This window comes from Dermatophagoides farinae, chromosome 7, assembly GCF_024713945.1.
Source record: "Dermatophagoides farinae isolate YC_2012a chromosome 7, ASM2471394v1, whole genome shotgun sequence".
Lineage (NCBI taxonomy): Eukaryota > Metazoa > Arthropoda > Arachnida > Sarcoptiformes > Pyroglyphidae > Dermatophagoides > Dermatophagoides farinae.
In genome coordinates this window covers 4,059,845-4,073,195 of record NC_134683.1, presented here as the reverse complement: position 1 = coordinate 4,073,195, position 13,351 = coordinate 4,059,845, and the positions used below count along the sequence as shown (strand labels likewise).

At 29.6% G+C, this 13,351-nt stretch overlaps 4 protein-coding genes across 7 annotated transcripts in view; 1 reads left to right on the top strand and 3 right to left on the bottom strand.

The window, feature by feature from the left end:
* Positions 1–2,755, bottom strand: part of LOC124496974 (uncharacterized) — a 27,559-nt gene extending 24,804 nt beyond the window's left edge. The window contains 1 exon segment of the mRNA XM_075732432.1: positions 2,455–2,755. The gene's annotated coding sequence lies outside the window, so the exon portion shown is untranslated.
* Positions 1–3,491, bottom strand: part of LOC142597634 (uncharacterized) — a 4,221-nt gene extending 730 nt beyond the window's left edge. Inside the window, exons 1-5 of the mRNA XM_075732442.1 lie at positions 3,383–3,491; positions 1,813–2,266; positions 1,273–1,647; positions 1,043–1,210; positions 44–949 (exon numbers count right to left, since the gene is read on the bottom strand). Of these exons, the coding sequence (XP_075588557.1) occupies positions 44–949; positions 1,043–1,210; positions 1,273–1,647; positions 1,813–1,824 (1,461 nt within the window). The 5' untranslated portion in view covers positions 1,825–2,266; positions 3,383–3,491. The remainder of the gene's footprint in view (positions 1–43; positions 950–1,042; positions 1,211–1,272; positions 1,648–1,812; positions 2,267–3,382) is intronic.
* On the top strand, positions 2,969–6,763 carry LOC124497252 (uncharacterized). The gene is made up of 4 exons (XM_047060889.2): positions 2,969–3,090; positions 3,165–4,103; positions 4,307–6,022; positions 6,097–6,763. Exons 3-4 carry the CDS (start codon positions 4,342–4,344, stop codon positions 6,681–6,683), a joined length of 2,268 nt encoding a protein of 755 aa, XP_046916845.2. The 5' UTR covers positions 2,969–3,090; positions 3,165–4,103; positions 4,307–4,341; the 3' UTR covers positions 6,684–6,763.
* LOC124497017 (uncharacterized) lies at positions 6,742–13,287 on the bottom strand. 4 transcript variants are annotated; one of them, XM_075732435.1, is made up of 7 exons: positions 12,699–13,261; positions 12,355–12,585; positions 9,202–11,355; positions 8,753–9,134; positions 8,523–8,690; positions 7,515–8,429; positions 6,742–7,433 (listed from the first exon to the last, which is right to left on the bottom strand). In XM_075732435.1, the coding sequence occupies exons 3-7, from the start codon at positions 11,295–11,297 to the stop codon at positions 7,386–7,388; spliced, it is 3,609 nt and encodes a 1,202-aa protein (XP_075588550.1). In that variant the 5' UTR covers positions 11,298–11,355; positions 12,355–12,585; positions 12,699–13,261; the 3' UTR covers positions 6,742–7,385. The 4 variants fall into 4 exon arrangements, with proteins under 4 accessions (XP_075588550.1, XP_075588548.1, XP_075588549.1 ...); XM_075732433.1 differs by having other exon boundaries at positions 12,351–13,287; XM_075732434.1 differs by lacking the exons at positions 12,355–12,585; positions 12,699–13,261 and adding an exon at positions 11,662–12,276.
* Between the last annotated feature and the right edge of the window lie 64 nt (positions 13,288–13,351).

Here is a 13,351-nt window from a genome sequence, read left to right as displayed (position 1 = left end):
TTAAAATAGATTCTAGTCAATTATAAAACTTGAACAAAAATACCTTATGATAATTGATCAATTGTTGCAGTTGTAGTCGGCTATTATTATTATGACCAATAATTTGACCATCAATATCGAATATGGTAGACAAATTACTATCTGTACTTGTTGTTGTTGTTGATAAATTATTTGACTGATGATTCATCATCGTTTTTGATGATCCATTACAATTAACATATGTTGCAGGTTTATTTTGTGATGATGATAATGTTGATGATAAAAGATGACAATCTTCAATATCATATCCATTATCATTAACCATTCTCATCATATTCGGATGTTTGTTGATATTGTTGTTATTGTTGGCTAATCCATTCATTATGGGAGGTTGATGTTTGGACATTTCGCCCATATCATCATTATTATCACAATTAATTCGATTATCTGTAATCATCAATCCATTTGTCATATATGGCGTTGTTGCCAATGCATAATTATTAAAAATTTGATTTGATCTTTTGAATAAACATGTATCGCTTAAATGTCTATTCAATATTGTTATTGATGATGATGATATTGTTGTATCTGTAAAATGTTTTATTGATGGTAAATTTCTATTATTGTAATTAGTAGATGGCGGTGGTTGTGGTTGTGATGGCTGTGACTGTTTCATATCAAAATTGGCCAAACTTTCATATGATGCTGAACGATTAAGATCACATTTAGATTGTGATTGACATTTAGTTTCATGTTGACAATCAAATTGTTCATTGTTTGTATTGGCAATAGTCGATCGATTTGTGGCCAATGAAACAACAGCTGCTGTCGATGCTGTTCCATGATGATTACAAATACCATTACATGATGATATTGCCATATTCGTTACATCGGTTCCATTATTCGATACAGGTACATATATTTCATTCCAAAATATTATATCCTTTACACGACATGAAGGCCGTAATACCTTTGTTTGTTTTGTTGATGAAAAAATTCAAATTCAAATTATAATTGCGAAAATTCATTAATTTCATTCAACAATAAATAAATAAATAAATACCTCAAGCGTTGGCAAATAAAGATAATTGATAAAATTGGCTCGATTCATTTCAAAATATGACCATAATGATATTGTTTTCTCATACACCTGATATGAACGACGTTCTTGAACAGTATTACAGGTGAATGTACCAAACAAACATGAATATGAATGATAGACAAGTTTCATCTAAAGTAAAAGTAAATCAAAATAAATGCTAATGTACAAAAACAAAACATCACAATAATTACCAGATAGAAAACATTGAATTCAAATTCTCGTGGAAATTGTTTGACCAATTGATGAACACAATCAACCCATTGCAGAAACACTGGACAACGTTCATTTGGATCAATATTCAATGTACTACTACGACAACGATCAGCAAACTTATGACCATATTGTAGCCATTCTTTTTCAATTAAGATTTTAAAACCATCAATTGTACGATAAAATGGATCAAGCATTAATTCAGCCAATGCAATGACTTGCGGTGTACGATCCCAACCATCTGAACAATGTACCAATACAGGACGTTCTTGTATGGTGATTGCATCAACAACAACAACGGCAGCTTTGCAACAACAACAACGATTCAATTCGATTCTATTTCGATCAAATAATGTCTGTATGGAGAATAATATATATTCGATTGTGTATATGTTTCAAATTGAATTCAAGAATATATAAGATGTGTGTTTACAAAATCAATCAAATTCTTAAACAATGATGAAAATAAGAATGAAAAAAAAATTCCAAACTTTTTTTTTTTAGAAAAAAAACATACACACCATCAATACCATACACAAAATTTTTACTCACACTCATATACAAAACAATTGCTCAAATAATACACACACACATACATACACAAACAGAAAGCGAGAGAGAGAGAGAGAGAAAATGATGATTTTTTTTTCACTTGATCCTCATCATTGAATGTATTTTTTTTTTTTTTATGGGGGATGTCGACGACAAACAAACAAACACAACAACAACAACGAAGAAGACGACGATGGATGGATGATAAAAAAAAATGTGGTCGTCTGAAATTATAAAATGTATGTATGTGTGTCTGTGTATGTCTGATTCTTTTTTTTCGATGCGATAGATGGTGGATGATGATGATGATGATGATGCTAGTTTCGATGATGATGATGATTATATACTGGTGTTCTATGGTGTTGGCGGTGGTGGTAAATGTGAATGATGAATGTGTTAAACATCGATGAAAAAATATGAGTTCTACATGCACAAATATAATAAAATATATAATAATAATTGAAAGAGAAACAATGAAATAAAATGAAAATAATAATATATGGGTGATCGATCAATCGATCGATATATAATTTGATTGATTGATTTAGGTTTGATGGATGCCAATTCATTGATTCAATATGATTCAATTGTCATTGCTGTTGTGATATGACTATGTGACCAATCACATTTTATATTCAAATCAAATTTTTTTTAATCAAAAGATGACCATCTGTTCAACAGAATAGAATGTTTGAGCAATTTGGTTCTTATTATTTTTTTTTCTCTGGATGCAATCACTGAACATCAAGAATCATTGATTTTTTTTTCGTTTGTCCTTAGTTTCATTTGATTAGAATAATAATTTGATGATGGATTCATTTGTTTTTTTTTTCACAATTCCCGAATATAAAATTCATAAACAAAGAAACAAAACAAAAAAAAAATGTTCAGTGTATTTGAGTGTGTGTTTTGTGTGCATCACAAACACATTCTTTGGGTTTAGATTTTTTTTTTTTTTTGGGATTTTAGCCACACATACAAAGTGTGAGAGAGAAAAAAACTCACACACACACACACGGTGTTTGATCCAATTGATTTTTATGTGTGTGAGAGAGAGAGGGAGAAATAAGGAGAAATTCATAAATAAAGTACTCGTGTTTTTTTTCTTTTTTGTTTTTTTTTTTTGATGGTGGGTGTTTGTCGATTTTTTTTAAATTAAAATTCCAACAACAATAACGATAACAACGATAAAATTGAAATTAACCACAGGAATAATCAATCAATTTTGATTCACTAAACGTAATCATGTAAATTTGATTTTTTTTATCCGCAGATCTAATTTATGATTTTTCTCATTGTTTTTTTTTTGTGTGTAATATAGAATGGAAAACAATTTTTTGAAAGAATTGCAAAAACTATCTACCATGAGTAGAAAAAATCGAAACCTACGTCCAACATTGGAAAATTGTCTATTATTTGCTTTTCATCAACCGAAACCATTGTTTGGGGACAAAGAACGTGCCGAAGTTGAATGTATGGTGGAAAAAATCATTCCTATTCTAAAGGAATTCTTTATCCAATTGAGTATAAGTCTTGTACCTGATACAGTGGAAACTGCTCAACGTTTTCGTTCTGGTCTTCAATATATTGTTGATGAGCTTGGTAATGGATCCATTTTAGACAGAGTTCCTTGTGTACAGGTTGATGAATATATTAAAAATTGTAAGGAATTATCTTTGCCTATCGAATATCCATCTGTTCATTATTCTCATGTGACCGACGAACAAATCTCTCGTATCCCTCACAATCATTGGTGGTGGTTTGTACAACCTATATCCGACAATGATTCGGATGAACAACAAGATGAAAAAGTTTAAATAAAACGATCTATTAATTTTCCAATAATCGATTATCATCTTAAAAAATTTTCTACAATGGTATTGAGAATGGTCAAAATTTGGGACTTATCTCCAAGGAAAAAGAAATATATTTTGCCACCATTGTGCCAAAGTGGACTACGATCGAGGATGGTCTTTTTTTTCTCATATCAAAAGACTCAATCTCAATCATATCGAGATAAGAATAGCTGAGGATTTTTTTATATTACCTGTGAAATCAAAATTGACAAATAACGCCTTGCGTTTATATTGAGAATTGAATACAATCTCATTGGGCGAGACGACAACATTGTACATTATCAACATTTGATGTTGATTTTGATAAAGTATCAAAATATCATGGAATTCTAACGATAATGGAAAAAAATATTAAAATTAACCATAGGAATAATCAATGGATTGCATTCATTTTTTCACGACACGTAATCATATAAATATGATTTATTTTTTATCCTGATCTAATTATTTGTGTTTTGTTTCATTTTCTATTTGTTTTTTTTTTTTGAATCACAAAAAAACACCCCAATTCTTTTTTTTTTGATTTTCCATCTGGTTTCAACCTGATTTGACCGCTGAATAAAATTGTATCGTATTCATCGTAATCATTTGTTGATGGTTTGTACAGCTATCCTAAATCCAACACTAATTTAAACGAACAAAATGGAAAATAAATCATTTTGGAGAGAAAACGCCGTTAAAACAATGAAAATGTTTTATCAAAGTTTCAACGGAAGTCAATATGATGAATACAAAATCGGTACCGAGGACGAAAAACTATTACTTGCAAAAATATGTTTTGCCATGTATGGTTGTCCAACCATTAGCAAAGCTAAAGAAGTTTGGGAAGGTTATACCGATGAACAACGTACAGAAGGCGAAAAGTTTTTGAAAATTATTCTGGATGTTCACAAGGAAAAAAGACAAGGTTTTTCACGTCTTTTTGTTGGAATCATATTCATTTATTGTAAAACAGAAAAAAATGAATTTCCTTTACCAATATTCCGAATGTATACTGGATCTTATTCGCAACCAAAAGCAGCTAATGAAGATTCGAATGTTTTTATTGATATGCAACGACGAACTTATTCTGATTGGAATGATTGGAAATGTAATAATGTCTTGCCAAAGCTTGAGTATTGTTATCCTAAACTTGGTTTTTTTACTGCTTTTGGTGCTGGTAATAATTTCGTATTCGATCCAGACAAAGATCCTGATATTGAATTTGGAAAGTCGCCCGCTTGTAAGGCTTCTTCTAGTTTTTTAAACTTCGCTGATAATATCACTACAGCAGCAACATTTACATGCGGAGCCATTGGAATTGCTTCGATGTTCACACCACTTGCTCCCTTTGTTTTGTTAGGTTCCGCATACGCTGGCGGTTCCTCTGCTATTTACGGAACATTTCGAGCCATTAATCGATTGGTCGATAAAGGGTCCCATGGCGAAAGTTTAACCGATAAGGAAAGCTTTTTTCTTTGGTTTAGTATTGCTGCCACACCGCTAAACTTTACAAGCTCAATGGTCAATGCTGCTTTGGTTCGTGGTGCCACAGAGGAAGGTCGAATATTTAGTAGTTCTATGCGTATGTTTGCAACGATATTGAATTTCAGCACGCTTGGTGTCGATAGCATTATGGTTGGTTTTGGTATCGCTAATCTGATTGAAAAATCTAAAAATAATCAGCTCACCCCTCTCGACGTATTACAATTTTCAATGAGTTTATTCTTCTTTACCAATAATTTAATTCAACCAAAAATAGCCGCTACTATTATTCAAAAAGCTCAAGAAAAACATATTCAGGCATATTCAAAATCATTGACCGATGCTGATGCACAGAAAACATTCGACAAATTTTTGGCTGACAACAAAGGAAGTGGCTCGATTAAAGATAGATCAAAGATAGTTCGAACAATAAATAAAATAAATGATCCGAACAAGCTTTTTGCCAATCTAAAAGATTCAACAAAAATCGAAATTGGTGGACGAAAAGGACGTACTTTGTTGATTAGTGACGGAAATAATTTAAAACATCGTATAAGGCCAAATAATAATGTAAAATTTACTAGCAAAGTACGAAATTCTGGTACAGTTAATTTACAACGACAGACACGAAAATGTTTAGAAAAAATCAATGCAGATAAAATTGAAATAGATGGAAAAAAGATTTTCGACAATTTGAATGACCGTCAAAAATCACGTTTAAACAATGTAATTGGTGATACAGCTGGCAAAAATGAGAATATTCTTAATGAAGCTATCAGCATCGTTATTGGCATGGGAATGAACAATATCGATGATGTATTGAGCATTGTTGAAATTCTTACTGCAGAACTTAAAAAATGTAAGTTATACTAAATTAAATGCCAAAAAAAAACAAACAAAATCAATAATAATTTTTCTATCCTACACAACCAGTGTTTCCGAATCGTGATATGAAAACAATCAATTCAGATCATTTCCAATTCATTGACAAAGAATCATTTATTTGGAACATTTTATCTGATTCTAAAATAGCAATGGATATTGCCAGTAAAAATGATATTCATTTTGAAGATCCATTGAAAGCAGTTTATCATTATCGTAAACATGGCCATGAATTTCCGAACGTTCTTAAACAGAATCGAATCGATGTTTATTTGGATAAACTTCCAAAACATTTGATTGATATTACAAATTTGGCTGAAATTGAGACTATAACAAATGCGGATAAAACTTCGTTTGTACGAAAATATTACATGACTACGGATGATAAATTTGCCGTTGTGATTGAAAATTTAGATGGAAAAACAATTAGTTCAATGTATCGAAAACTTGGTTGTTATAATGAACATCATTCGCAATTTCCTGCTACCAATGATCAACAACAATGGTCGATCGATCCATTTGATGGTATCCATGAACAATTGGCTAAATCAATGGGATTCCGTGCCCATATACCAATCTATCTTAATTTTGAAGAACCAAACGATGATAGTGATCGTCGTCCATCATCCGAAAACTAAAAATGTGATTAAATTGTCATAGAAAAAAAGTTTAAATAAAATGATGATGATCAATTAATTTTTAAAAGTAGAAATAGAAACATTTAATATTTCTTGTAATATATAATAATAGGTAGTAGTCACAAATTAACAAACAAATTTAAAGGTAAAATAGAAAGTGAGGTGTGTGTGTGTGTAGGTGTGACAAAGGGAAAATAACAAAGACAAATTGGGTGGATGATGATTTTGTATTTGTTTTGTTTGGACAATAATAGAGGTGTGTGTATGTGTGTGTGACAACACATCAATAAATATATATAATAACAAGTAGGAAAAAAACAAAACTAAAAGAAATTTTAAAAATTTTTGTTTTTGTAAGAAGGAAAAAAAATGATGTTCCATTATCCATAACTTGGTATTTTGCACTGTTGTTTGTTGTTGTGTTGACGATGATGATGACGATGATGATAATGAAATGATTTCATTTTTTTTGGGGGGGAGACGGGTGGAAGGAAAGACAGAAGAAACGGAAACACGATATAATAGATTTACGACTAGGATTTTTTTCCATTCAAGAGAAGAAAGTTGTTGTTTGTGGTTTTGTTTTGTTTTTTTTTTTTGTTTTATTGATCGTTATCGGTATATATCATTCCATCATTATATATCGTTTTTGATTCGATTATGGAATGTATTGTCATCATATTGGATTTTTTTTCGTAGTTATTATGATTTCTTAAAATTCAATTGACTCGTTAGCCGTTTGATCATATTCTAATGTATCACGATGAAATTGGAAACAAAAATTGAAATTAAAATGGTTTCTAGTCAATTATAAAACTTGAACAAAAATACCTTATGATAATTGATCAATTGTTGCAGTTGTAGTCGGCTATTATTATTATGACCAATAATTTGACCATCAATATCGAATATGGTAGACAAATTACTATCTGTACTTGTTGTTGTTGTTGATAAATTATTTGGCTGATGATTCATCAACGTTTTTGATGATCCATTACAATTAACATATGTAGCAGGTTTATTTTGTGATGATGATAATGTTGATGATAAAAGATGACAATCTTCAATATCATATCCATTATTATTAACCATTCTCATTATCATATTCGAATGTTTGTTGATATTGTTGTTATTGTTGGCTAATCCGTTCATTATGGGAGGTTGATGTTTAGACATTTCGTCCATATCATCATCATTATTATCACAATTAATTCGATTATCTGTAATCATCAATCCATTTGTCATATATGGCGTTGTTGCCAATGCATAATTATTAAAAATTTGATTTGATCTTTTGAATAGACATGTATCGCTTAAATGTCTATTCAATATTGTTACTGATGATGATGATATTGTTGTATCTGTAAAATGTTTTATTGATGATGGTAAATTTCTATCATTGTAATTAGTAGATGGCGGTGGTTGTGGTTGTGGTGGCTGTGACTGTTTCATATCAAAATTGGCCAAACTTTCATATGATGCTGAACGATTAAGATCACATTTAGATTGTGATTGACATTTAGTTTCATGTTGACAATCAAATTGTTCATTATTTGTATTGGCAATAGTCGATCGATTGGTGGCCAATGAAACAACAGCTGCTGTCGATGCTGTTCCATGATGATTACAAATACCATTACATGATGATATTGCCATATTCGTTACATCGGTTCCATTATTTGATACAGGTACATATATTTCATTCCAAAATATTATATCCTTTACACGACATGAAGGCCGTAATACCTTTGTTTGTTTTGTTGATGAAAAAATTCAAATTCAAATTATAATTACGAAAATTCATGAATTTCATTCAACAATAAATAAATAAATAAATACCTCAAGCGTTGGCAAATAAAGATAATTGATAAAATTGGCTCGATTCATTTCAAAATATGACCATAATGATATTGTTTTCTCATACACCTGATATGAACGACGTTCTTGAACAGTATTACAGGTGAATGTACCAAACAAACATGAATATGAATGATAGACAAGTTTCATCTAAAGTAAAAGTAAATCAAAATAAATGCTAATGTACAAAAACAAAACATGACAATAATTACCAGATAGAAAACATTAAATTCAAATTCTCGTGGAAATTGTTTGACCAATTGATGAACACAATCAACCCATTGCAGAAACACTGGACAACGTTCATTTGGATCAATATTCAATGTACTACTACGACAACGATCAGCAAATTTATGACCATATTGTAGCCATTCTTTTTCGATTAAAATTTTAAAACCATCAATTGTACGATAAAATGGATCAAGCATTAATTCAGCCAATGCAATAACTTGCGGTGTACGATCCCAACCATCTGAACAATGTACCAGCACAGGACGTTCTTGTATAGTGATTGCATCAACAACAACAACGGCAGCTTTCAATAGACTAGCTAGATTATGAAGCCATTTTGTATTATCCAATAATGTATACCAACTGTGTTTAATAAATGATAAATTAATAATTGTACAGTTTACAAAACAAACAAAAATATTCCACTTACTTTGATTGATCAATCTGTGATGATTCACATATATAACGTAAATTATAAAAACTTTTCCGTATACCATGTATATTATTTAAACCCATAAATTGTATATCACAATTTGTATAATATTCTGGACATTCACAACCACCACCTAATGCACGATTAGCAAATGCAGCTGTATATGATCTTGCATCCAATATTAATAGCTTATTATTATTTGATTGATCATCATCATCATCATCATCGTTATCATCATCATTTGAAGAATCTTGATCAACAACAGTGGAATGATTCGTTTGTTGTTGTTTCGTTGCTGTTGTTGTCGTCGTACTACCACCATTTGACAATAATTTAAAACCATCACCACCACCATTCATTTTAATTGATTGATTATGATCCATATGATTTCCATTACCATTGTATAGTGCAGGTGTTGTAGTTCCATTACTATTAATCATATTGCCACCGTTTGTCAATTTTGTTGTTGTCATCATTAAATTATCACCACCACCACCACCACCATAATAATTATATTGTGTATCACGTTGACATATTTTCAATACTTTTTGCAACATTTTTTCATCTTGATTACAACGGCCAAAAAACCAACCAACAACTGGCTGTGATGAACGCATTATAACACAACCATTATGACGATTACGCCAAACCACTACTGGTATACGTCTTGAATAACGAAAATTTGCAATATATTCCAATTCTTTATCTGTTATATCTGCTGGTACAATAAAATATTCTGGATAACTATTACAGAACTTGAAGTCTTTATTCAAATCACAAATACGCCATGATTGTTGTTGTTGTTGATCATTATCATTATCATCATTATTTTTAAAATTCATTCTTTTAAATTCAAAATGAATCAAATGATTAGATTGGCGATATAATTTTTCAATCACATCTTGATTATTTGAAAACAAATTTATAAATTTGTTATTAATAATATGATTATTATGATGATTATTATCAATGCCAATGGCCAATTCACGATAGAATTGAAAACAGAACAATTTATTAATATCAATCTGTTGTATATCACATAAACGTTTATGCCATTGTTGTATTGATTCTTGATTATCAAACGTCAATACAAATGATTCAATATATTTTGTATAAATTGTAAGAAAATAAATGTCACGTATCTCTATCCAATCAATATTATTGATTGGTATAAAAAATTCTTGCCGCTGATCATTCGAATGTTGATGATAATTAGTACGATGATCATTTTGTTGTTGTAGATAATTTAATTGATTATTATTATTATTATTAAGATGAGATTTATTATTATTATTATTTTTAATTGTTACATGACCATTTATACCATTCTGAAAACAAACAGCTGTAGTACCACCATTCATTGTAATTGTTGATGGTGTCGTTGTTTGTAAATGTTGCTGTTGTGGTGATGATGGTATCATTATTGATGATCGTTTATGTTGAATAATAATATTTTTTACAAAAAATCGATAATTTGTCAAGAAAATTTGATAATCATTCGTCGTTTCATGATGTTGCAATGATTCACCTGCTAATAATGGAAACGGTACCTGTTGTTGTTGTGCTATTTGATGATGATGATGATTGGCAGTTGATTGTATCATTGTTGACGGTTGTTGTTGACCTTTATCACCATTATTATTATCAATTAAATGATCATGATCAATTTTGTTCGTTTCATTTTCATTTTGATTACGATTATTACACATAATAATACCGGCCATATGATTATGATGATTTACATCATGATTATCATCAGAATTATTTGATGATGATGATTCACTTGCTGTATCACTAATTGTTGTTGATGTTGTCGTTGTTGTTGCATCCAAATTTCGATCATTTAATTCATAATTATCGGTAATTAATTGTTGTTGATCTTGTTTTACATCACCATTATCGATTATCGATGGTGATGATTTTTCACATAAACATCCATCAACAACAGTAACAACATTATTATCAGTTGTTTCTACACTAATATCTTCTCGTTGTTGTGATTGTTCAATCTTCATTTCGGCTATTTTTATTGATTCTTTATCATTATTATTAATACCAGAACCATTCGGTAATAATGATGATGATTCGTTCATTTCGAAATATATATATGATGAAAATTATTATTTCATTCGAATGTCAAAAATTGATTGGCTAAATTTCAAAATCATAAACAAAATAAAAAACAAATTAGCATTAATCAACCAGACAACAAAAAAAAGTACATTGAAAGATAAATAAATGAATGGAAATTCTGTAATTCAATGATGACCATCAACTCAATTTTTTTTTCGTCAAGATTCATTCACACTTGCTCATAATACACATTTATAGACTTTGAAAAACAAAATTTCATTCTTATCACACACAAACAAACAAAACACTACATTACAGTTCAATCCAATCAATCAATCAATCGATCAAAATGGATAAGAGTAAAAAAAAATGTACAAAACGAACCAAAAAAAACAAATAGTTAATTGAAAATGTTGAAATTGATAACAACAAATAAATATTGCTATTGTTGATGATCAACGAAAATGAAACAAAAAAAAATTTTGACAAGAAATCCAATCGCGGAATTTTCTTTTCAATTATAAATCAATCAATCAATCATCAAATGGGATGAAATCAATCACAAGAAAAAAAAGGAAAATCTGATATTACAACACACTAATAAATTACATAATAATAACTACATCAGATTTTTAACAACAACAAAAAAAATTTCAAAATTAAAAGCAAATTATTATTTATATATCACTGGTGGAACCATCCATACAAACAAAAAAAAAAAAAACAACACATAACACCAAGTTTCATGATCAAATGACATCCACTATAGTAGAAGATAAGGGCGTTTTTCAAACACACACACAAACAAACAGGCCAAAACCAAATTTCAAGATCTAGCAGCATAAACAGCAAGAAAAAAAAATTGTAAAATTTTTCATTTCAATTTGGAACAATTTCAAAAGAAATTGCGTCATAACTATAAACGAATTTGGCCTTTTCTCTTTTTTTTTCATTCATTTTTCAAGAGATTAACGGTGTTTCTTAATCAAATCGATCCATAGAAAAGAGATAGATAGAGAGAGAGAGAGAGAAAAATTTTGAGAGAAATGGAAAAAGACTACATTTGAACATACATACAGAGATTAAAAAAAAATGTTGATGAGTTGATGATAATGATGAATCCGATGTTACAATGATTATTAGAAAATATGGTTACATTATATGAATGAATGGCTGATCAAATTGATGTTGTTATGATGATAATAATGAAGATGATGAAAGTGAAACAGAAATGAGCAAAGAAAAAAAAACACGAATGAATGGGAAATGGAAAAAATTTTTTTTTTTTCGCCAATTACAGCAGAAATACTTTTTTTTTGTTGTTCAGTTTCAATTTGTTGTTCAAAAAATAAAAAGATAAATGATCAATTTGTTCGGTGATAATCATCAATGATAAATGGGATAAATATATTCAAATTTACTTTTCTTATTTGATACATTATAAGGTTAACCATTTTTTTTTTTTTTTTTGCTGTTGTTGAAAGTCAAATTTATATATCTATATAGATAAAATTCAGGCAAAATGTTGATTTTCATACACACACACACACAAAAAAAAAACAGGTGTCGAATAATTGATTTATATATTGTCAAATGATGATGATGATGATGATGAATGTTGTTTTTTATTGGTTGTTTGATACATTTTTTTTTTCATTATACTGGTCTAGGTCTGGTGAGTGTGTGTCTTACATTTGGTTGTTGCGTTTTTTTTATTGTTTCCTATTGATGTTATTGAATTTAATTCAACATTATATCAACAATAAAGACACAACCAACTCGACGAAAACAAACAAACACACACAATGAATGATGACGATGATGATTTGAAGAAGATGATAATTACGAAAACGACAACAACAAGATCAAAATGGTGAACGAAAAAAAAAATATAATATAATAATTTATTAATTCACTTTGAAAGTGAAAGACGTAAACATTGAAAATTGAAAAAAAAACATCGAACGCTAACGCTAACGCTAACAACAACAACAACGACGACGACGACGACGATTAAAATTTATCATTCATATAACAATTATATGCCGCTAGTTGTTGTGTGGTTGTGTATTGT